This window comes from Scyliorhinus torazame, chromosome 30, assembly GCF_047496885.1.
Source record: "Scyliorhinus torazame isolate Kashiwa2021f chromosome 30, sScyTor2.1, whole genome shotgun sequence".
Classification (NCBI taxonomy): Eukaryota; Metazoa; Chordata; class Chondrichthyes; order Carcharhiniformes; family Scyliorhinidae; genus Scyliorhinus; species Scyliorhinus torazame.
In genome coordinates this window covers 2,792,679-2,817,170 of record NC_092736.1, presented here as the reverse complement: position 1 = coordinate 2,817,170, position 24,492 = coordinate 2,792,679, and the positions used below count along the sequence as shown (strand labels likewise).

The following is a 24,492-nucleotide window of genomic DNA, read 5'->3' as shown; positions in this document are numbered from 1 at the left end:
TGAATGTAATGCAGGAATGGTGTAGGAGGGAGGGCTTCAGGTATTTGGATAATTGGAGCGCATTCTGGGGAAGGTGGGACCTGTACAAGCAGGACGGGTTGCATCTGAACCAGAGGGGCACCAATATCCTGGGAGGGAGGTTTTCTAGTACTCTTCGGGAGGGTTTAAACTAATTTGGCAGGGGAATGGGAACCGGATTTGTAGTCCAGCAACTAAGGTAGCCGATATTCAGGACGCCAAAGCGTGTAGTGAGGCAGTGGGGAAGGGAACACTGACAAAGGAGAGTACTTGCAGGCACGGAGATGGGTTGAAGTGTGTATACTTCAACGCAAGAAGCATCAGGAATAAGGTGGGTGAACTTAAGGCATGGATCGGTACTTGGGACTACGATGTGGTGGCCATCACGGAAACTTGGATAGAAGAGGGGCAGAAATGGTTGTTGGAGGTCCCTGGTTATAGATGTTTCAATAAGATTAGGGAGGGTGGTAAAAGAGGTGGGGGGGTGGCATTATTAATTAGAGATAGTATAACAGCTGCAGAAAGGCAGTTCGAGGAGTATCAGCCTACTGAGGTAGTATGAGTTGAAGTCAGAAATAGGAAAGGAGCAGTCACCTTGTTAGGAGTTTTCTATAGGCCCCCCAATAGTAGCAGTGATGTGGAGGAACAGATTGGGAAACAGATTTTGGAAAGGTGCAGAAGTCATAGGGTAGTAGTCATGGGCGACTTTAACTTCCCAAATAGTGAGTGAAAACTCTTTAGATCAAATAGTTTGGATGGGGTGGTGTTTGTGCAGTGTGTCCAGGAAGCTTTTCTAACACAGAATGTAGATTGTCCTACCAGAGGAGGGGCAATATTGGATTTAGTACTGGGTAATGAGCCAGGGCAAGTGATAGATTTGTTAGTGGGGGAGCATTTTGGAGATAGTGACCACAATTCTGTGACTTTCACTTTAGTAATGGAGAGGGATAGGTGCGTGCAACAGGGCAAGGTTTACAATTGGGGGAAGGGTAAATACGATGTTGTCAGACAAGAATTGAAGTGCATAAGTTGGGAACATAGGCTGTCAGGGAAGGACACAAGTGAAATGTGGAACTTGTTCAAGGAACAGGTACTACGTGTCCTTGATATGTATGTCCCTGTCAGGCAGGGAAGAGATGGTTGAGTGAGGGAACCATGGTTGACAAGTGAGGTTGAATGTCTTGTTAAGAGGAAAAAGGAGACTTATGTAAGGCTGAGGAAACAAGGTTCAGACAGGGCGTTGGAGGGATACAAGATAGCCAGGAGGGAACTTAAGAAAGGGATTAGGAGAGCTAAGAGAGGGCATGAACAATCTTTGGCGGGTAGGATCAAGGGAAACCCCAAGGCCTTTTACACATATGTGAGAAATATGACAATGACTAGAGCGAGGGTAGGTCCGATCAAGGACAGTAACGGGAGATTGTGTATTGAGTCTGAAGAGATAGAAGAGGTCTTGAACGAGTACTTTTCTTCTTTATTTACAAATGAGAGGAGCCATATTGTTGGAGAGGACAGTATGAAACAGACTGGTAAGCTCGAGGAAATACTTGTTAGGAAGGAAGATGTGTTGGGCATTTTGAAAAACTTGAGGATAGACAAGTGCCCCGGGCCTGACGGGATATATCCAAGGTTTCTATGGGAAGCAAGAGATGAAATTGCAGAGCCGTTGGCAATGATCGTTTCGTCCTCACTGTCAACAGGGGTGGTACCAGGGGATTGGAGAGTGGCGAATGTCGTGCCCCTGTTCAAAAAAGGGACTAGGGATAACCCTGGGAATTACAGGCCAGTTAGTCTTACTTCGGTGGTAGGCAAAGTAATGGAAAGGGTACTGAAGGATAGGATTTCTGAGCATCTGGAAAGACACTGCTTGATTAGGGATAGTCAGCACGGATTTGTGAGGGGTAGGTCTTGCCTTACAAATCTTATTGAATTCTTTGAGGAGGTGACCAAGCATGTGGATGAAGGTAAAGCAGTGGATGTAGTGTACATGGATTTTAGTAAGGCATTTGATAAAGTTCCCCATGGTAGGCTTATGCAGAAAGTAAGGAGGCATGGGGTAGTGGGAAATTTGGCCAGTTGGATAACGAACTGGCTAACCGATAGAAGTCAGAGAGTGGTGGTGGATGGCAAATATTCAGCCTGGAGCCCAGTTACCAGTGGCGTACCGCAGGGATCAGTTCTGGGTCCTCTGCTGTTTGTGATTTTCATTAATGACTTGGATGAGGGAGTTGAAGGGTGGGTCAGTAAATTTGCAGCCGATACGAAGATTGGTGGAGTTGTGGATAGTAAGGAGGGCTGTTGTCGGCTGCAAAGAGACATAGATAGGATGCAGAGCTGGGCTGAGAAGTGGCAGATGGAGTTTAACCCTGAAAAGTGTGAGGTTGTCCATTTTGGAAGGACAAATATGAATGCGGAATACAGGGTTAACGGTAGAGTTCTTGGCAATGTGGAGGAGCAGAGAGATCTTGGGGTCTATGTTCATACATCTTTGAAAGTTGCCACTCAAGTGGATAGAGCTGTGAAGAAGGCCTATGGTGTGCTCGCGTTCATTAACAGAGGGATTGAATTTAAGAGCATTGAGGTGATGATGCAGCTGTACAAAACTTTGGTAAGGCCACATTTGAGTACTGTGTACAGTTTTGGTCGCCTCATTTTAGGAAGGATGTGGAAGCTTTGGAAGAGGTGCAAAGAAGATTTACCAGGATGTTGCCTGGAATGGAGAGTAGGTCTTACGAGGAAAGGTTGAGGGTGCTAGGCCTTTTCTCATTAGAACGGAGAAGGATGAGGGGCGACTTGATAGAGGTTTATAAGATGATCAGGGGAATAGATAGAGTAGACAGTCAGAGACTTTTTCCCCCGGATGGAACAAACCATTATGAGGGGGACATAAATTTAAGGTGAATGGTGGAAGATATAGGAGGGATATCAGAGGTAGGTTCTTTACCCAGAGAGTAGTGGGGGCATGGAATGCACTGCCTGTGGAAGTAGTTGAGTCGGAAACATTAGGGACCTTCAAGCAGCTATTGGACAGGTACATGGATTAAGGTAAAATTATATAGTGTAGATTTATTTGTTCTCAAGGGCAGCACGGTAGCATTGTGGATAGCACAATTGCTTCACAGCTCCAGGGTCCCAGGTTCGATTCCAGCTTGGGTCACTGTCTGTGCGGAGTCTGCACGTCCTCCCCGTGTCTGCGTGGGTTTCCTCCGGGTGCTCCGGTTTCCTCCCACAGTCCAAAGATGTGCGGGTTAGGTGAATTGGCCAATGATAAATTGCCCTTAATGTCCAGATTGCCCTTGGTGTTGGGTGGAGGTGTTGAGTTTAGGTAGGGTGCTCTTTCCAAGAGCCGGTGCAGACTCAAAGGGCCGAATGGCCTCCTTCTGCACTGTAAATTCAATGATAATCTATGATTAATCTAGGACAAAGGTTCGGCACAACATCGTGGGCCGAAGGGCCTGTTCTGTGCTGTATTTTCTATGTTCTATGAATCCCAGGTCCCGGTTGAGGCCGCACTCATGCGTGCGGAACTTGGCTATAAGAGAGGATGTTTGGGTTTTGGAAACGCAATGACAACCCAAAAAGGAAAAACAGTTTGAACCAGTTTTCCTATTTCCCCGTTTTACCCACAAACGTCAGTGAAAGGACATTGTAATTGCAGAGGATATGGAGAGAGGTCACTTGCCGCTAGCTAAGAGGCAACCTATTCACCCCAGGTCCTCTGGGAGATTGTCCATCAATTTGGGGAGAGTTGAGCAGACCTTTGCCGAGAAGTTAATGAATAAAAAAACAGAAACTCTCAACTCAGCAGTATAGACGTCAACGATCTCTCCAATCCAGCCGTCATTATTCAGCAAGGACAAATAGGATTCAAATAGCTTGTTGATCAGTCTTTCCACAGCTTTCATTCTCATTGGCAAATTCAACGGTTGTTTTGAGTGAGAAGCTTTTTGTAATTTTTGCGAACTCCAGGGGCGTCATTCTCCGACCCCCCGCCGGGTTGGAGAATGGCCGTTGGCCGCCGTGAATCCCGTCCCCGCCCCCGCCGAAGTCTCCGCTCCCGGAGATTGGGCGGGGGCGGGAATCCGGCCGCGCCGGTTGGTGGGACCCCCCGCTGGATTCTCCGGCCCGGATGGGCCGAAGTCCCGCCCAGGAATTGCCTGTCCCGCCGACGTAAATCAAAGCTGGTATTTACCGGCGGGACCAGGCGGCGTGGGCGGGCTCCGGGGTCCTGGGGGGGGGCGCGGGGCGATCTGACCCCGGGGGGTGCCCCCACGGTGGCCTGGCCCGCGATCGGGGCCCACCGATCCGCGGGCGGGCCTGTGCCGTGGGGGCACTCTTTCCCTTCCGCCTCCGCCACGGCCTCCACCATGGCGGAGGTGGAAGTGACTCTCCCCACTGCGCATGCGCGGGAAACTGACAGCGGCCGCTGACGCTCCCGCGCGTGCGCTGGGAAACTGACAGCGGCCGCTGACGCTCCCGCGCGTGCGCTGGGAAACTGACAGCGGCCGCTGACGCTCCCACGCATGCGCCGCATTTCCGCGCCAGCTGGCGGGGCAACAAACGCCATTTCCGCCAGCTGGCGGGGCGGAATTCCCTCCGGCGTCGGCCTAGCCCCTCAATGTTGGGGCTCGGCCCCCAAAGATGCGGAGACTTCCGCACCTTTTTGCCGGCGCGATGCCCGTCTGATTTGCGCCGGCTTTGGCGCCAGTCGGCGGGCATCCCGCCGTTGGGGGAGAATTTCGCCCCACATTTTTGATCAGTCTGAGATAAGAAAACAATGAAACCAGTTTCACTGGGCAGATTCATGGGAAACAGGACGAGAGTTAATGATAGTTATTTATATAAATGGCGACTCTTTCACCGTGACTGGTTAGGTGGTAATAATCATTTATTCTCATGACATTGAGAGATTCTAAAAATAGAACCATAGAATCCCTGCAGTGCAGAAGGGGGCCATTCGGCCCATCGAGTCTGCTACGACCCTCTGAACGTGCACCCTACCCAGGCCCATTCCCCTGCCCTATCTCTGCAACCCCACCTAACCCGCACATCTTTGGACTTATGGGAGGAAACCAGGGCACCCGGAGGAAACCCACGCAGACGCGGGCGGGATTCTCCGACTCCCACCAGGTCGGAGAATCGCCGGGGGTCGGTGTGAATCCCACCCCTGCTGGCTGCCGAATTCTCCGGCACCGGAGATTCGGAGGGGTCGGGAATCGCGCCGGTCGGCGGGCCCCCCCCCCCCACCCCGGCGACTCTCCGACCCGCGATGGGCTGAAGTCCCGCTGGTTCTATGCGGGTCCCGCCGGCGTAAATTGGACTCGGTCCCTTACCGGCGGGGCCTGGTGGCGCGAGCGGACGCCGGGGTCCTGGGGTGACGTGGGCCGATCTGGCCCCGGGGGGTGTCCCCACGGTGGACTGGCCCGCGATCGAGGCCCACCGATCCGCGGGCGGGCCTGTGCCGCGGGGGGCACTCGTTTCCTACACGCCGGCCATGTCAGCCTCCCCCATGGCCGACGCGTAGGTGAACCCCCCCTGCGCATGCACGGACCCTCGCCAGCCGGCGGACTCCCTTCGGCCCCGGCTGGGTGGCGCCAAAGGCCTTCCACGCCGGCAGGGCGCCAACCACTCCGGGGCGGGCCGAGCCCCTCAAGGTTTGAAGGATCGTCAGGATTAGTGAATCCCGCCCACCCCATCTGGATCTGTTCGAATTTTATCTGCAGATTATTAACTTCAGGCAAAGTGGCCGTATTGAATACTTGCAAGAATTGTACCGCTGGTGCTGACTGTAATGTAACAAAGTACTCGGATGGTATAAAATCCCAGAAACATTATGTGGCTGTTGGGTCCTTCCAAATCTGCATTGATCCAAAATCTGAATCGGATTCGAGTCAATCAGCAGTGACTCAGTGAATGTTAGCAGACATTCCCGAGGGGGATGTGTGATCCTGTAATCAGCCCAGGGCTCTGCATTGTCACGAAGGCTGGGATGGATGAATCCTGGACACACACGACTGGCTGCCCCACTCTCTGACAGGGAAATCCCATGAGTGTACAGAAATCTTAGCAACGTGAGAAATCCTGTCTGGCATTGAGCTAGAAAAGCAGCATGGATCCTAGCACAACCCCCCCACCAGAAAATAACCTGAGTGCAAGTAAGCATGTATCAGTGAAAGGCAGCACGGCGGCGCAGTGGTTAGCACTGCTGCCTCATGGCGCCAAGGACACGAGTTCGATCCTGACTCTGGGTTACAGTCCGTGTGGAGTTTGCACATTCTCCCCGTGTCTGCGTGGGTTTCGTCCCCACAACCCAAAGATGTGCAGGGTAGGTGGATTGGCCACGCTAAATTGCCCCTTAATTGGAAAGAAATTGGGCACTCTAAATTTATTTAAACGTATGTACATGTGAGGATATGTACGGGCTTGTTGGGTGTGTGTGCGTGTGTGTCTGTGTGTGTATATGCGTGTGTGTGTGTATACGTGTGTGTGTGTACGTGTGTGTGTATATGCGTGTGTGTGTGTATATGCATGTGTGTGTATGTATACGTGTGTGTATGTCTGTGTGTGTGTGTGTATGTATACGTGTGTGTGTGTGTGTGTATATACGTGTGTGTGTGTATGTCTGTGTGTGTGTGTGTGTGTGTATGTGCGTGTGTATGAACAAGGTTGTACTGTGGAAGGATCAGTGCATGTTAGTGTCCACATGGTCTGGGTGGAAACCTGAATTGGGACATTGGGCAGAATCTCAAGCATGCAGTATATCTCACAGCTGGGACATCAGCACAGATAAAACCTGACTAGCTGCACACATCACGAGACGCATCTGTACACACTTCTGTGTGTGACCCTTCAAAATTACTTCCTTGGCTGCAAAGAATATTGGGACGTCCCGGGGCTGTTAAGGACGCTATCTAAATGCAAGTCTTTTTGTTCCTTCTCCTGTGCCCTCTGTATATGCTTTTTCTGTAGTGTCCCACTGCAGATATTTATGAAAAGGTTGAAGGTTTTCCTCCAGCGTTTCCCCACACGAGAGAAAGGGATGGAGTGGGGACTGTCCCCGTAAAGCAGCGGTTTGACAATTACAATGGGAGCGCCAGGAAAGCAGGCTGATCATTCGCTGTGAGGGAGGATCTTCTTGCTATGGAGGGAGTGCAGCGAAGGTTTACCAGTCTGAGTCCTGGGATAGCAGGACTGACGTATGAGGAGAGATTAAGTTGGTTATGATTGTATTCATTGGAGTTTAGAAGAGTGAGGGAGGATCCCATGGAAACTTACAAAATTCTAACAGGATTAGACAGGGTAGATTCAGGAAGAAGGTTCCCGATGGTGAGAGAGTCCAGAGTAAGGGGTCATTCTATGATTCTATGATAAGGGCTTTTAGGATGAGGTGAGAAGACATTTCTTCACCCAGAAAGTGGTGAATCTGTGGAATTCATTACCATAGAAAGTAGTTGAGGCCAAAATGTTGTGTAATTTCAAGAAAGAATTAGATATAGCTCTTGGGGCTAAGGGGATTGGGGGGGGGGGAGGGAAGTTGGGATCAGGGTATTGAACTTAGACCATAAGACCATAAGACATAGGAGCAGAATTAGGCCACTCGGCCCATCGGGTCTGCTCCACCATTCAATCATGGCTGATATTTTCTCATCCCCATTCTCCTGCCTTATCCCCATAACCCCTGATCCCCGTATTGAACAAGAACCTATCTATCTCTGACTTAAAGACACTCAGTGAATTGGCCTCCACAGCCTTCTGCGGCAAAGAGTTCCACAGATTCACCACCCTCTGGCTGAAGAAATTCCTCCTCATCTCTGTTTTAAAGGATCGTCCCTTCAGTCTGAGATGGTGTCCTCTGCTTCTAGTTTTTCCTACAAGTGGAAACATCCTCTCCACGTCCACTCTATCCAGGCCTTGCAGTATCCTGTAAGTTTCAATAAGATCCCCCCCTCATCCTTCTAAACTCCAACGAGTACAGACCCAGAGTCCTCAACCGTTCCTCATATGACAAGCTCTTCATTCCAGGGACCATTCTTGTGAACCTCCTCTGGACCCTTTCCAAGGCCAGCACATCCTTCCTTAGACAGGGGGCCCAAAACTGCTCACAATACTCCAAATGGGGTCTGACCAGAGCCTTAGAAGTACATCCCTGGTCTTGTATTCTAGCCCTCTCGACATGAATGCTATCATTGCATCAAATGCCCTCTTAATGGCTCGATCAAACCTACCACAGTCCCAGGCTGTGCATTCCAGACGCGAGCCATGTAAAACTTCAACGGTAACCCTGCCAATCAGACTAGAAAGCAAACCTGAACTTGTTTATTCTCCATCAACTCCCCCCACTGCCGCCTGCAGCCCTTTTATTTACATGGTGGTCTATTTAAACATTAAGTGGAATCTATTAAAATTAAATGAAGCAATTGAAACACCAATTCTAACTTCTGCTGGGGAACCTATTTTCTAACATGTTCCCCTATTTAAAAATAAACTTTGAGTTTTACGTAGATGACCGTATGCAATACCACAAATATATATTTTTCCTGTTCTCAATGCATTTATTCCCCTTCTTAATCTTTTCCTTATAGGAAACGCCAGTCAGATAATTGGTAACTGCGAACAACCCACTTGTTCTTGTCAATTTCCCTGTTCTCTAGCATTTGTTTTGGGTTTGGTCTGTCCATCCGGAGTCTCTTTTCATTGACGCATTTTGTAGAGTGGACATTCTCCCAAAGGGGGTTATTGTCTCTGTCACACTCTATAGGTTCTGTTCCCGAATACCCTGTTCCAATTAAAATTTCTGTCAGGGTGTAAAACCTACTGCCTCCACTGGGGAACGTGTCTCTGCTGCCAATGTACTTTTCACCTCTCCGTATCTGTTTAGTTTCCCATGTCACAAAGGGCAACATTTACCTGGCCCCCAGGAGAAAAATTATATCTCCTCCTGCGCTCGAAATGCCATCACAGAGATTAGTACCAGATGCGTCACCAAAAACAACCAGTTTCAGTTGTCTTGTCTACATAACCAATTCAGCTGTCCAGTTAAACTTCGGAGTTCCTCTTTCTCCACTCTCGAAGCCGCCGTCTCCTTTTGTGAGGGATCACCGCGTGTTATTACTGCGGGTTTAATGTTCTCCAAGTCAGGCTGCTGATGTAGAGAGGGACCTGAGAAGCACTCAGCTCGATTTCTAACCCAATGCATTTGAATGCTCCAGAGGCCAGACATTCCCCGGGAATTCTTTTTGGAGCCTCTGATATTTGTCCCAACAGGCTGTATCTATCCGCAATTTAACACCCGCCAAAGGCAGAAGCCTAACTATGTTGGTAATTTTAGCAGAACCCATTCGATTGAACACCAGTACTGATTGAATGATTTGTCACTGGAATTTCTGTAGCCTGGTATACGGTCTGCTGAATTCCATTACATTGTCTTCCATGGAGGTGACCTTCTAAATTTCTCAAAGTCAGACCAGGCTTTCATAAGTCACCCTTTCGGTAAATCATATCCGTAAATGCCATGAATGTCTACAAACCTTCATCTGAATCCAAATGCTCCGGCACCATCTCCGAGAACATCTGCATCGTATTTTGCTTCCCTACGGAAGAGAGGCCGCCAAATCCATTCCTCGCTTTTTCTTGGGCAACATAACCATTGTCCATATGGTAACTCCATCCTTCCACTGCTAATAGGGTTGACACTCATCAAATAACGCTGCGTAATCAGAACCCTCTATTTTAAACTTCAGCCATTTTTTCCAAGTAAATTCAAACATTTGCAGCTTACAAATCAAAACTGCAGTCTGTCCTCTGAAGAAATATTAGGTCACACTAGCAGGACCATTGTTAAGCTCCAAGGTAACTGCCAATAAGACAAGGAAGAAAATCCTGACTTCTTCACCAGTGATCACTTCCCCATCAACCCCCAGTGCCACTTTTATATGTTGCAGTCTATTTAAACATTACGTGAAATCTCTTGAACAATAAATACAATCAAAACACCAATTCCAACTCAAAAGCTGGGAACCCAAACAAACCTCTCGGTGTGTGAAAGGGTTTTCCCCCACATCGTGTTTGTTTCTGTTGCAAGTCACTTTAAACCAGTGACCCTCTCGTTCTCGACCCTCTTACAAGTGGGTCCCTGTCTCCTCTGTCCGACCCCCTCGTGATGTTGACATCTCTTTTAAATCTTAAGCCATCGATTAGCGTGGAACCCCACAACTGGACCTGCAAAATCGCTGTTACCCAACTAGCTGAACCCAGGCCAGTCTGTCAAACCGTCTTTATTGAAATCGGCAATTTTTCTTTAATTAATCAATCAAAATGGTCAAAGGCAGTCAACAGAATCTGCCATGTCTTGAAGATTGGAATCTCCAGGGCAATCCAGGGAGGCAGGAACTCCATTGGCTCAGTGAGGATAAGTCCAGATTTGTATTTGCAATTAACGATATGAATACCCAGTGAAATGAAAATGAAAATCGCTTATTGTCACAAGTCGGCTTCACATGAAGTTACTGTGAAAAGCCCCTAGTCACCACATTCCGGCGCCTGTTCGGGGAGGCTGGTACAGGAATTGAAACGTGCTGCTGGCCTGCCTTGGTCTGCTTTCAAGGCCAGCTCGTTAGCCCTGTGCTAAACCAGCCCCTATAATAATTGCTTATTGTCACAAGTCGGCTTCACATGAAGTTACTGTGAAAAGCCCCTAGTCGCCACATTCCAGCACCTGTTCGGGGAGGCCGGTAAGGGAATTGAACCCACGCTGCCGGCCTGCCTTGGTCTGCTTTACAAGCCAACGATTTAGCCCTGTGCTAAACCAGTGTGGTCTGGAGTGATAGAAAAGCTGCTGGGAAGACCTCCGACAATTTCTATTCTGATTCTGCGTCCTCAGGATCCGGACTCTGGGGGGGTCAGATTACTGTGTGTATTTGGGGGTCAGATTACTGTGTGTATTTGGGGGTCAGAATACTGTGTGTATTTGGGGGTTCAGATTACTGTGTGTATTTGGGGGTTCAGATTACTGTGTGTATTTGGGGGTCAGATTACTGTGTGTATTTGGGGGTTCAGATTACTGTGTGTATTTGGGAGTCAGAATACTGTGTGTATTTGGGGGTCAGATTACTGTGTGTATTTGGGGGTTCAGATTACTGTGAGTATTTGGGGGTCAGAATACTGTGTGTATTTAGGGGTCAGATTACTGTGTGTATTTGGGGGTCAGATTACTGTGTGTATTTGGGGGTTCAGATTACTGTGAGTATTTGGGGGTCAGAATACTGTGTGTATTTAGGGGTCAGATTACTGTGTGTATTTGGGGGGTCAGATTACTGTGTGTATTTGGGGGTCAGATTACTGTGTGTATTTGGGAGTCAGAATACTGTGTGTATTTAGGGGTCAGATTACTGTGTGTATTTGGGGGTCAGATTACTGTGTGTATTTGGGAGTCAGAATACTGTGTGTATTTAGGGGTCAGATTACTGTGTGTATTTGGGGGGTCAGATTACTGTGTGTATTTGGGGGTCAGATTACTGTGTGTATTTGGGGGTTCAGATTACTGTGAGTATTTGGGGGTCAGATTACTGTGTGTATTTGGGGGTCAGATTACTGTGTGTATTTAGGGGTCAGATTACTGTGTGTATTTGGGGGGTCAGATTACTGTGTGTATTTGGGGGTCAGATTACTGTGTGTATTTGGGGGTTCAGATTACTGTGAGTATTTGGGGGTCAGATTACTGTGTGTATTTGGCGGTCAGATTACTGTGTGTATTTGGGGGTCAGAATACTGTGTGTATTTAGGGGTCAGATTACTGTGTGTATTTGGGGGGTCAGATTACTGTGTGTATTTAGGGGTCAGATTACTGTGTGTATTTGGGGGGTCAGATTACTGTGTGTATTTGGGGGTCAGATTACTGTGTGTATTTGGGGGGTTCAGATTACTGTGTGTATTTGGGGGTTCAGATTACTGTGAGTATTTGGGGGTCAGATTACTGTGTGTATTTAGGGGTCAGAATACTGTGTGTATTTGGGGGGTTCAGATTACTGTGTGTATTTGGGGGTTCAGATTACTGTGAGTATTTGGGGGTCAGATTACTGTGTGTATTTAGGGGTCAGAATACTGTGTGTATTTGGGGGTCAGATTACTGTGTGTATTTGGGAGTCAGAATACTGTGTGTATTTAGGGGTCAGATTACTGTGTGTATTTAGGGGTCAGAATACTGTGTGTATTTGGGGGTCAGATTACTGTGTGTATTTGGGGGTCAGATTACTGTGTGTATTTGGGGGGTTCAGATTACTGTGTGTATTTGGGGGTTCAGATTACTGTGAGTATTTGGGGGTCAGATTACTGTGTGTATTTAGGGGTCAGAATACTGTGTGTATTTGGGGGTCAGATTACTGTGTGTATTTGGGAGTCAGAATACTGTGTGTATTTAGGGGTCAGATTACTGTGTGTATTTAGGGGTCAGAATACTGTGTGTATTTGGGGGTCAGATTACTGTGTGTATTTGGGGGTCAGATTACTGTGTGTATTTGGGGGGTTCAGATTACTGTGTGTATTTGGGGGTTCAGATTACTGTGAGTATTTGGGGGTCAGATTACTGTGAGTATTTGGGGGTCAGATTACTGTGTGTATTTGGCGGTCAGATTACTGTGTGTATTTGAGGTTCAGATTATTGTGTCTAATTGGGGGTCAGATTACTGTGTGTATTTGGGGGTCAGATTACTGTGTGTATTTAGGGGTCAGATTACTGTGTGTATTTGGGGGTCAGATTACTGTGTGTATTTGGGGGTTCAGATTACTGTGTGTATTTGGGGGTCAGATTACTGTGTGTATTTGGGGGTCAGAATACTGTGTGTATTTGGGGTTCACGTTACTGTGTGTATTTGGGGGTTCAGATTACTGTGTGTCTTTGGGGGTCAGATTACTGTGAGTATTTAGGGGTTTAAGTTATTTTTAATGTGTGTTTTTTTCCGAATAACTATATAAATTTCCGATGTGTTGATGAGACCATGAGTGGGAATTTGTGAATGTGCATTGTGGAGCTGGATGCAAACCTGTCACTGATCTGTGGTCTCTGTGTTGTTCTAGGTGTGAAGTAGGATGCTGCCTGGAGAGGTTAGTATGCAAAGCTCCTGCCTGACCTGCTGGCAGCCTATCCTGCTCCTGATTTTGGCTGCTGTGTTATCGGGACACGCCACGGGCTGCCCTGCCCGCTGTGACTGTTCGGCGCAGGAGAGGTCTGTGGTCTGCCATCGGAAACGTTTCATCACCGTGCCCGAGGGCATTCCCACCGAAACCAGGCTGCTGGACCTGAGCAAGAACCGGATAAAGACCATCAGCCAAGATGAGTTTGTAGCTTACCCTCTGCTGGAGGTGCTGGAGCTGAACGAGAACATCATCTCCACAGTGGAGCCCGGAGCCTTCAGCAACCTCTTCAACCTGAGGTCGCTGGGTCTGCGCAGCAATCGGCTGAAGCTCATCCCCCTGGGGGTCTTTACTGGACTCAACAACCTGACCCAGCTGGACATCAGCGAGAACAAGATTGTCATCTTGTTGGACTACATGTTCCAGGACTTGTACAACCTCCGGTCTCTGGAGGTCGGGGACAATGACCTTGTGTACATCTCTCACCGAGCGTTCAGTGGTGTGCACAGCTTGGAGCAGCTAACCCTGGACAAGTGCAACCTGACCACCATCCCCACCGAAGCCCTGTCCCACCTACACGGGCTGCTGGTTCTGAGACTCCGCTTCCTGAACATTAATGTCATTCAGAATTATTCCTTCAAACGGTTATACCGTCTCAAAGTCTTGGAGATCTCCCATTGGCCCTTCCTGGACACCATGGCGGCCAATTGCCTGTATGGTTTGAACCTGACCTCGCTGACCATCACTAGCTGCAATCTGACCTCTGTCCCCTACATCGCAATCCGCCATTTGGTCTACTTGAAGTTTCTCAATTTGTCCTTTAATCCCATCACCACTGTGCAGGGACACATGATGCAGGAGCTGCTGCGGCTCCAGGAGATCCACTTGGCCGGGGGGCAGCTGCTGACCATCGAACCGTACGCTTTCCGGGGTCTCAATCACCTCCGACTCCTCAACGTGTCCAGCAACTACCTGGCCACGCTGGAGGAGACCGTCTTCCATTCGGTGGGCAACCTGGAGACCCTCATCATGGACAACAACCCGCTGGCCTGCGACTGCCGCCTGCTGTGGATCTTCCGCCGTCGCTGGCGGCTCAACTTCAACAGGCAGCAGCCGGTCTGCAGCTCGCCCGAGATCGTCCAGGGCAAGGAGTTCCAGGACTTCCCCGACGTGCTGCTGCCCAGTTACTTCACCTGCCGCAGGGCCAGGATCCGGGACAAGAAGCCACAGAGGATCCACGTGGATGAGGGTCACACTGTGCACTTTGTGTGCCGGGCCGACGGGGACCCCCCCCCAGCCATCGTCTGGGTGTCTCCCAGGAAGCGACACATCTCCAGCAAGAGCAACGGGAGGCTGACCGTGTTCCCGGACGGCACCCTGGAGGTGCGCTATGCCCAGCTCCAGGATAACGGCAGCTACCAGTGCATTGCCATGAACGCCGGGGGCAATGACTCAGCCAGTGCCAGTCTGCATGTCCGAGGCTACTCCCCAGAATGGGGGCAGCAACCAAACAAGACCTTTGCTTTCATCACCAATCAGCCCAATGACAGCAATGCGAACAGCACACGAGCCTCGGTGCCTTTTCCGTTTGACATTAAAACTCTCATCATAGCCACCACCATGGGATTCATCTCCTTCCTGGGGGTGGTCCTGTTCTGCCTGGTGCTGCTCTTCCTCTGGAGCAGAGGCAAGGGGAATACAAAACACAACATCGAAATCGAGTATGTGCCTAGGAAGTCAGACGCGGGGATAGGGACAGCAGACGCCCCCCGCAAGTTCAATATGAAAATGATATAAGCCCCGTGGGCAGCGAGGGCTGATGGGGAACACTTTCTGCCATGTTTGAAACACAAACAAACTAACTGACAGACGATTCAAAGTCACAAACTCTCTTTTCGAAGGAAATATCTGTAAAGGGTTTGATGATCGTTGATTTTTTTTGAGATTCCCCCCAAAACCTGTTTGAAGGCAACGTCATTTAGTTAGCTGGAATGCACAAAGAGGATTGGAATAGTCCACTGTTCCTGCCATTTATTTTCCATGTGAAGGTGATACCTTATTGTCCCACTCTGAGGAAGCGAGTGAACATTTCAGCAAGTCCTTTTCTCAATAGGTGCAAAAGTCCCTCACTCCGGGGGGGAGGGAGGGAGGAGGGGAGGGGGCGAGGCACTCTCTCAACAACTGTACAAAGGTCTTCATCCTTACTGTCCATTCCTAACTCCCTCACTCGTGGTATTAGTTTGGTGCCTGGTGCCAACACCCTGTTGGGTGTTAGAGCATTGTGCCAGGCACTGCCCGTCCTTGGCACTGACCACAGGGCCCACTCACCAGGCCGTGTGAGTGGTACCTCTGCAATGGGCAGCAGCAGTCACCGCCAACCCCGCCTTCACGGAGACAAAGGCCGGGATCGTGTGTGACAGGTTTTATTGTCAGGAGCCCTGAGCCTGACTGAGGTGCACAGTTTACACAACAGCTGCTGCCTCCACCCACCAGACCCGGGACACACACACACACAGATTCACTTCACAAACAAAAGGCACAAACTAACTGAGGTAACAGGCCTCATCCCTTAGGTTTCTACATGTTTGTGGTTTTCAGTCCTGTCGATCATTTGCCAAGTAATAAACTGAATGGAGTTAAAAGCCATTGAATAGAATGATTATTAACAGATAGAGAACAGGAACACACTTACCCTGAAACACAGCAGCAGCTCCCTTCATCCTCTGTAACAACAACTGGTCACAAAAATCTTCACTTGAGAAACTCTACCCCAAACATTTAATCCCCTCTGCACCCCCCCCCCCACACACACACACACACCCACCTCCCACACCCCATGTACACTCTCCCCTATCACTGACTCTCCCCACCCATTTAATCCCCCCCACACCCCCATGTACACTCTCCCCTATCACTGACTCTCCCCACCCATTTAATCCCCTCCCACACCCCATGTACACTCTCCCCTATCACTGACTCTCCCCACCCATTTAATCCCCCCCACACCCCCATGTACACTCTCCCCTATCACTGACTCTCCCCACCCATTTAATCCCCTCCCACACCCCCATGTACACTCTCCCCTCCCACACCCCCATGTACACTCTCCCCCATCACTGACTCTACCCCCATTCACTCCCCTCCCACACCCCCATGTACACTCTCCCCTCCCACACCCCCATGTACACTCTCCCCCATCACTGACTCTCCCCACCCATTCACTCCCCTCCCAGATCCCCATGTACACTCTCCCCTATCACTGACTCTCCCCACCCATTTAATCCCCTCCCACACCCCCATGTACACTCTCCCCTATCACTGACTCTCCCCACCCATTTAATCCCCTCCCAGATCCCCATGTACACTCTCCCCTATCACTGACTACCCACCCATTTAATCCCCTCCCACACCCCCATGTACACTCTCACCTATCACTGACTCCACCCCCCATTCACTCCCCTCCCACACCCCCATGTACACTCTCCCCTATCACTGACTACCCACCCATTTAATCCCCTCCCACACCCCCATGTACACTCTCACCCATCACTGACTCTGCCCCCCCATTCACTCCCCTCCCACACCCCCATGTACACTCTCCCCTATCAGTGACTCGACCCCCCATTCATTCCCCTCCCACACCCCCATGTACACTCTCCCCTATCACTGACTACCCACCCATTTAATCTCCTCCCACACCCCCATGTACACTCTCCCCTATCACTGACTCTATCCACCCATTCACTCCCCTCCCACACCCCCATGTACACTCTCCCCCATCACTGACTCTACCCACCCATTCACTCCCCTCCCACATCCCCATGTACACTCTCCCCTATCACTGACTCTACCCCCCCCCATTCACTCCCCCCCCACACCCCCATGTACACTCTCAGTAGGTGCACAATGATGAAAAGCTAACACGAGTTTCACTGAGGAACAGAACGTTTCTGGGCCAGTAGCTGTCAGCGATGGAACAGGAGGGAATCTAGGGGTCATTACTTGCCATAAACACGACCCCGCTACGGACTTTGAAAATTATTTCATATACCTCAAGTTCCAAATATTTGCCCAGGGCCACGCCTTGGGTAAGTCAACAGTGAGAGAATATGGGGAAGCATTGTACTCAACACCTGGAGCGTGGTCTGTCACCTCCAGCTGTTTGACCCTGTGTCCCCCAGCAGAGCAGGTTAACATCACAGGCGACTGGGACTCTTACAGTTCATCAACTAGATTCAGCAAAACCTGTGTATGTGTCCTGACCTGTGGCTGGACACTAATTAGACAGAGCCCGGGACCGTGCGGACAGGGGCGATCCTGACAACCCGGGAAAGGACAGAGGAACTGTTCACTAACTTCACTCAAGCTGTAAATATTTAATTGCAGCATTTATCAGAACATTCTGTGCACAGGACTCGGTGGGGTTGGGGTTGGGGAGGGGGGTGGGGGGGTGGGGGGGGGGGGATAGGGGGGGGGGTGATACCGATTCAAAGTGAACCCTGGGTGTATCTGATGAGGATCTGTTACATTTGTGTAGGAAAAGTCCACATATAAATATATATATATATTGAATTTTGTTTCCTCCACTGAACTTCCATGATGTTTTTATATATTAAACAAAAAAAAGCTGAGGATTTTCTGGTGTTTTCTGTACCGTTTGGTGCCGGCTCGGGAATGTCGGTGATCACAGGGTGCCTGTCCCTCCAAACACTTTTCACTAACCATCTTCCAGTGGTTTGAGACAATCACGGAGACACGGTTAAATAAAAAGGTGAATAAACACGGATTTTATATTTCACAGCGTCTTCCCCTGGTCCCTGGTGTTGGACAATACAGACCAATCCACTACCTCCAGTCTAAAGTCATATCCAACAGATTTATAAATGCCTGTGTGTGTGTCTGTGTCTGTATTTGTGTCTGTGTGTGTTTCTTTGTCTGTATTTGTGTCTGTGTGTGTTTCTGTGTCTGTATTTGTGTCTGTGTGTGTGTGGGAGGGGGTCTGTGTGTTTGTGCCTGTATGTGTGTGTGTGTCAGTGTGTGACTGTGTGTGTGTCAGTGTGTGACTGTGTGTGTGTCAGTGTGTGACTGTGTGTGTCTGTCAGTGTGTGACTATGTGTGTGTGTCAGTGTGTCACTGTGTGTGTGTCAGCGTGTGACTGGGTGTGTATGTCTTTGTGTGACTGTGTGTGTGTCAGTGTGTGGCTGTGTGTGTCAGCGTGTGACTGGGTGTGTATGTCTTTGTGTGACTGTGTGTGTGTGTCAGTGTGTGTGTGACTGTGTGTGTGTGTCAGTGTGTGACTGTATGTGTGTCTTTGTGTGACTGTGTGTGTCAGTGTGTGACTGTGTGTGTGTGTCAGTGTGTGTGACTGTGTGTGTCAGTGTGTGACTGTGTGTGTCAGTCTGTGACTGTGTGTGTCTGGCTGTGTGTGACTGTGTGTCAGTGTGTGTGTGCCAGTGTGTGACTGTGTGTGTCAGTGTGTGACTGTGTGTGTGTCAGTGTGTGACTGTGTCTGTCTGTCAGTGTGTGACTATGTGTGTGTGTCAGTGTGTCACTGTGTGTGTGTCAGCGTGTGACTGGGTGTGTATGTCTTTGTGTGACTGTGTGTGTGTGTCAGTGTGTGGCTGTGTGTGTCAGTGTGTGACTGTGTGTGTGTCAGTGTGTGACTGTGTATGTGTGTCTTTGTGTGACTGTGTGTGTCAGTGTGTGACTGTGTGTGTGTCAGTGTGTGTGACTGTGTGTCAGTGTATGACTGTGTGTCTGGCTGTGTGTGACTGTGTGTCAGTGTGTGTCAGTGTGTGTGTGACTGTGTGTGTCAGTGTGTGACTGTGTGTGTTAGTGTGTGAGTTTGTGTGTCATGTGTGACTGTGTGTCAGTGTGTGACTGTGTGTGTGTCAGTGTGTGACTGTGTGTGTCAGTGTGTGACTGTGCGTGTGTCAGTGTGTGACTGTGTGTGTGTCTTTGTGTGACTGTGTGTCAGTGTGTGTCACTGTGTGTGTGTGTCAGTGTGTGTGTGTCAGTGTGTGACTGTGTGTCAGTGTGTGTGTCAGTGCATCAGTGTGTGACTGTGTGTGTGTCAATGTGTGACTGTGTGTGTGTCAGTGTGTGTGTGTGTGTGTGTCAGTGTGTGACTGTGTGTGTGACTGTGTGTCAGTGTGTGACTGTGTGTGTGTCACTGTGTGTCAGTGTTGACTGTGTGTGTGTCACTGTGTGACTGTGTGTGTGTGTCAGTGTGTGACTGTGTGTGTGACTGTGTGTGTGTGTCTTTGTGTGACTGTGTGTGTGTGTGTCAGTGTGTGTGTGTGTGTCAGTGTGTGTGTGTGACTGTGTCAGTGTGTGTGTCAGTGTGTGACTGTGTGTGTGTCAGTGTGTGACTGTGTGTGTGTCAGCGTGTGTGTGTCAGTGTGTGACTGTGTGTGTGTCAGTGTGTGACTGTGTGTGTGTCAGTGTGTGAGTTTGTGTGTCATGTGTGACTGTGGCTGTGTGTGTGTGTCAGTGTGTGACTGGGTGTGTGTCAGTGTGTGACTGTGTCTGTGACTGTGTGTCAGTGTGTGTGTCAGTGTGTGATTGTGTGTGTGTCAGTGTGTGACCGTGTGTGTGTGTGTGTGTGTCAGTGTGTGACTGTGTGTGTGTCAGTGTGTGACTCTGTGTGTGTGTCAGTGTGTGACTGTGTGTCTGTGTGTGTGTCACTGTGTGTCAGTGTTGACTGTGTGTGTGTGTCACTGTGTGACTGTGTGTCAGTGTGTGACTGGGTGTGTGTCAGTGTGTGACTGGGTGTGTGTGTCTTTGTGTGACTGTGTGTGTGTGCCAGTGTGTGTGTGTCAGTGTGTGACTGTGTGTCAGTGTGTGTGTCAGTGTGTGACTGTGTGTGTGTGTCAGTGTGTAACTGGGTGTGTGTGTCTTTGTATGACTGTGTCTGTGTCAGTGTGTGACTGTGTGTGTGTGTGAGTGTGTGACTGTGTGTGTGTCAGAGTGTGACTGTGTCAGTGTGTGTGTCAGTGTGTGACTGTGTGTGTGTCAGTGTGTAACTGTGTGTGTGTCAGTGTGTGACTGGGTGTGTGTGTCTTTGTGTGACTGTGTGTGTCAGTGTGTGACTGTGTGTGTGTCAGTGTGTGACTGTGTGTGTGTCGGTGTGTGACTGTCAGTGTGTGTGTCAGTGTGTGACTGTGTGTGACTGTGTGTGTCAGTGTGTGACTGTGTGTGTTAGTGTGTGTGACTGTGTGTCAGTGTGTGACTGTGTGTGTCAGTGTGTGACTGCCTGTGTGTGTGTCAGTGTGTGACTGCCTGTGTGTGTGTCAGTGTGTGACTGTGTGTGTCAGTGTGTGACTGTGTGTGTGTCAGTGTGTGTGACTGGGTGTGTGTGTCAGTGTGTGACTGTGTGTCAGTGTGTGACTGTGTGTGTCAGTGTGTGACTTTGTGTGTGTGTGTCAGTGTGTGACTGTGTGCAGCTATTTCTTTGCCTTTAAGGGAAGGGATTGAAAGGAATGATTGAAGGAGGGTCCATTCTCTGGAGGCCAGCAAGCTGTCCTGCTATCGACTCTGAAATGTGTATTTGTCTGAGGTGAGACCAATAATTGATCACCTAACATCCCAATATGTTTTATTTCTTTTTCTTAATCAGAATCTCTGGCCTCGGATTTTCCAACCTTCCTCTTCATTTTTGGAAGCACCTAGATCATTCTGCTGGAGTGCTGTTCTAGATAAAGCTGGAGTGTGACATGATGATCTGGAACATGGCGTTTCTGTGGCTGTAATATCAGCTTTCTCGGGATTGTGAAATGTGACACATTTTCCTCAATCAGTGGGGCCTTCTGCGGATTATCAGTTAAATCCCCTTCGAGATCATTGTGAGAGCCAGTTGGTAAATACAGTGTTGTAATGAAGACTGCCGTGTACCGACTGTTCCAGATTAATGTGGCTCCATAATGTTTGCCATGCTGATCTCAATCAGTGCAAATTGTGCTGCTATCAGTCTATCAATTATTGAATATTATTCCCGATCACCAAACGTGATGTGTTATTGAACCCGGCTTCTGAGGATCTTCTGGGAAGACTTTCCCACATTCTAATCATCCTCTGAGTGAAAACAAACCATCCTCACTCAGGCCCAATGAGGATCATACCCTCATCCTCGAACTTAAGGGGCCAGTGGTAATATCACAGGACAAGTAATCCAGAGGCTCGGTAAACGTTCTGCGGGCACCGGTTCAAATTCCACCACAGCAGCTTATGGAGGTCAATTAATAAATCTGGAATTGAAGAGCCGGTCATATGAAACCATTCTCGATTGTTGTAAAAACCCATCTGGTTCACGAATGAACTTTTAGGGAAGGAAATCTGCCGTCCTTACCCGGTCTGGTTTACATGTGACTCCAGACCCACAGCGATGTGGTTACACTCTTAACCACCTGTCGTGGAAATTATAATAAAGACAAATTCCTCGAGGTTCAATTTAAGGAAATTTATTGACACAAATATATTTGCGGAGAGAGAGTGTCCCGGCTGCAAAGTCAGGCATCGCACTCTGAGATTCGATTGAAGACAGCATATTTTTATAGTCTGAAATAACAGCTTGAAGTAAACAGGCATGTTTATATTAAATAGACCTTGGAAAGTACGTAAGATGAAATACGTAGTACGTATGTTCTTGCCCTTGGCTAAAAACAACTCGAGTACACATTTTGTTATCTTTCGGAAGACAACGTGTTTTCATAATAAGGCCGAGACCAAAATATTAAGCAGTATTTTGTTTATGTTACCTGACCTGGTTAGCATGGTTAGCATGATTCAGGGGCTGGTTTAGCACACTGGGCTAAATCGCTGGCTTTGAAAGCAGACCAAGGCAGGCCGGCAGCGCGGTTCGATTCCCGTACCAGCCTCCCCAAACAGGCGCCGGAATGTGGCGACTAGGGGCTTTTCACAGTAACTTCATTGAAGCCTACTTGTGACAATAAGCAATTTTCATTTCATTTCACCTACGTATTTTCGTTCAAAAGCAGTGTTGAACTATAGTCAAGCATTTCCCAGCATGCTTCTAAGTTGGCCACTCATTTATTTCCCTTCCGCACCGCCCCTCTGGATTGGCCAAGCAGTTCGAGGGCAATTAATGATGGGCAACAAAAGGTGGCCCAGCCGGTGACACCCACACCCCATCAAAGAGATTTTAAACAAAGGACCAAATCACACTGGGAAGTGGGATGGCTCCCTGGGCGGGATTTTCCGGAGCCTCCAGCCAGTGGGATGATGCAGTCTTGCCAAAGGAAGCAGACGTCTGATTGAACTGACACGTCAGGCATGGGAATCCCCAGCAGTGGGGACGGAACGTTCCAGCGTCTAAAGTGCTGTGAAGTGGTACCGAGGTCACTTGCTTCATAAACACTTCTGGGTCATTCCTGCCTGCATTAGGCCGCAGGATCTACCCTAACTCACTTGATTAAACTACCGGGTGGCCCAGCTAGCTCTGACCCACAAACCCCAGTTCTGAAGCCAGGATGTGTGGCCAGCGTTTATTGCCCATCCCGTTGAGGGCAGCACAAGTGGTTAGCACTGTGGCTTCACAGCGCCAGAGTCCCAGGTTCGATTGCTGGTTGGATCACTGTGTGGAGTCGGCACGTTCTCCCCGTGTCTGCGTGGGTTTCCTCCGGGTGCTCCGGTTTCCTCCCACAGTCCAAAGATGTGCAGGTTAGGTGGATTGGCCACGATAAATTGCCCTTAGTGTCCTAAAAAAGGTTGGGTGGGTTAAGGGGATTGAGTACAGGTGTGGGTTTAGGTAGGGTGCTCTTTCCAAGGGCTAGTGCAGACTCGATGGGCCGAATGGCGTCCTTCTGCACTGTAAATTCAATGAATGGCTGCTGCCGTTGCTGTTCATTGGCCCCACCAGTGTGCCCCTCCCCCGTGCCCCTGGGAGATCCGCAGAGATCCCTCTCGATTGCCTTCCCTCCGGTAACACGATTTGAAAACTCCCCCCTGGCAGAACCAAGACCCATCTGCTCTCTGGAGATCTGCGAACCTCTGTCGTCTCGAATCTTTTCACAAGAATTAAGTGATCATTCCTGTGACGTTAAAATCCGGCTGCTGTAGAAATGGTCCCAGAATTTGCAGTACCTCCCCATGATTGGTGCTTCCCAATCCGATGGAATCCTGGGGAATCCCTGCTGTCTGTCACTAAAGTTCTTCAGAGGGAGAGGAAGGAATCCTGGATAACGCTCCCTGTCTTTTGCGCCAGATTTAAACTCCCCATTCCGGGTAGCGTTCCCTGGTCATTATGAAGTGTGGAGATTTAGCCCAGGGAATGTTGGATGTATTTTACCCCATTACTCGATCCCCAGAGTGAAGCTCCCTGTCTGATGTTGTTGATCTCAATCCTCGCTGCCTACCCTACAATTTATCTTGTGATTGCGAGATTTCTCTACATATAAAGATTGACTGCATGTCAAAATAGCACAGGGTGCGTGAATCCCTGACAGACGACACAATCAGAATGCAAAATGTTATTTCTGTTCAATGAATAATTTGGCTCAATCATTTTTCACAAACCTTAATTTGAAATTTTCACTTTGTCCAAACACTCAAAGTTCCATCACACCAACCAGGTGAATCAATAATTCAGTGTGTTGTTTATTTCAAAAGGTTCCTCACTTTGAACCACTCACACCCTCACTCCCCACACCCTTTAATATCCCACCCAATCTAATCCCACTCTCCCCCTCACTCCCTACACACTTTAATATCCCACCCAGTCTAATCCCACTCTCCCCCTCACTCCCCACACCCTTTAATATCCCACCCAATCTAATCCCACTCTCCCCCTCACTCCCTGCACCCTTTAATATCCCACCCAATCTAATACCATTCTCCCCCTCACTCCCCGCACCCTTTAATATCCCACCCAATCTAATCCCACTCTCCCCTCACTCCCCACACCCTTTAATATCCCACCCAGTCTAATCCCACTCTCCCCTCACTCCCCGCACCCTTTAATATCCCACCCAATCTAATCCCACTCTCCCCCTCACTCCCCGCACCCTTTAATATCCCACCCAATCTAATCCCATTCTCCCCCTCACTCCCTACACCCTTTAATATCCCACCCAGTCTAATCCCTCTCTCCACCTCACTCCCCGCAACCTTTAATATCCCACCCAATCTAATCCCACTCTCCCCTCACTCCCCACACCCTTTAATATCCCACCCAGTCTAATCCCACTCTCCCCTCACGCCCCGCACCCTTTAATATCCCACCCAGTCTAATCCCACACTCCCCTCACTCCCCACACCCTTTAATATCCCACTCAGTCTAATCCCACTCTCCCCTCACCCTTTAATATCCCACCCAGCCTAATCCCACTC

The 24,492-nt window shown here is 49.2% G+C and overlaps 1 protein-coding gene across 3 annotated transcripts in view; it reads left to right on the top strand.

The window, feature by feature from the left end:
- lingo1a (leucine rich repeat and Ig domain containing 1a) overlaps positions 1 to 21,588 on the top strand; it is a 981,364-nt gene extending 959,776 nt beyond the window's left edge. For 2 of the 3 annotated variants that reach the window (XM_072492682.1, XM_072492683.1), the window contains one exon: positions 13,090 to 17,565. In XM_072492682.1, the coding sequence (XP_072348783.1) occupies positions 13,102 to 14,943 (1,842 nt within the window). In that variant the 5' untranslated portion in view covers positions 13,090 to 13,101 and the 3' untranslated portion in view covers positions 14,944 to 17,565. Of the gene's footprint in view, positions 1 to 13,089; positions 17,566 to 20,764 lie in introns of those variants that run through there. The other variant, XR_011938493.1, reaches the window with a different exon arrangement.
- The last annotated feature ends 2,904 nt before the right edge of the window (positions 21,589 to 24,492 follow it).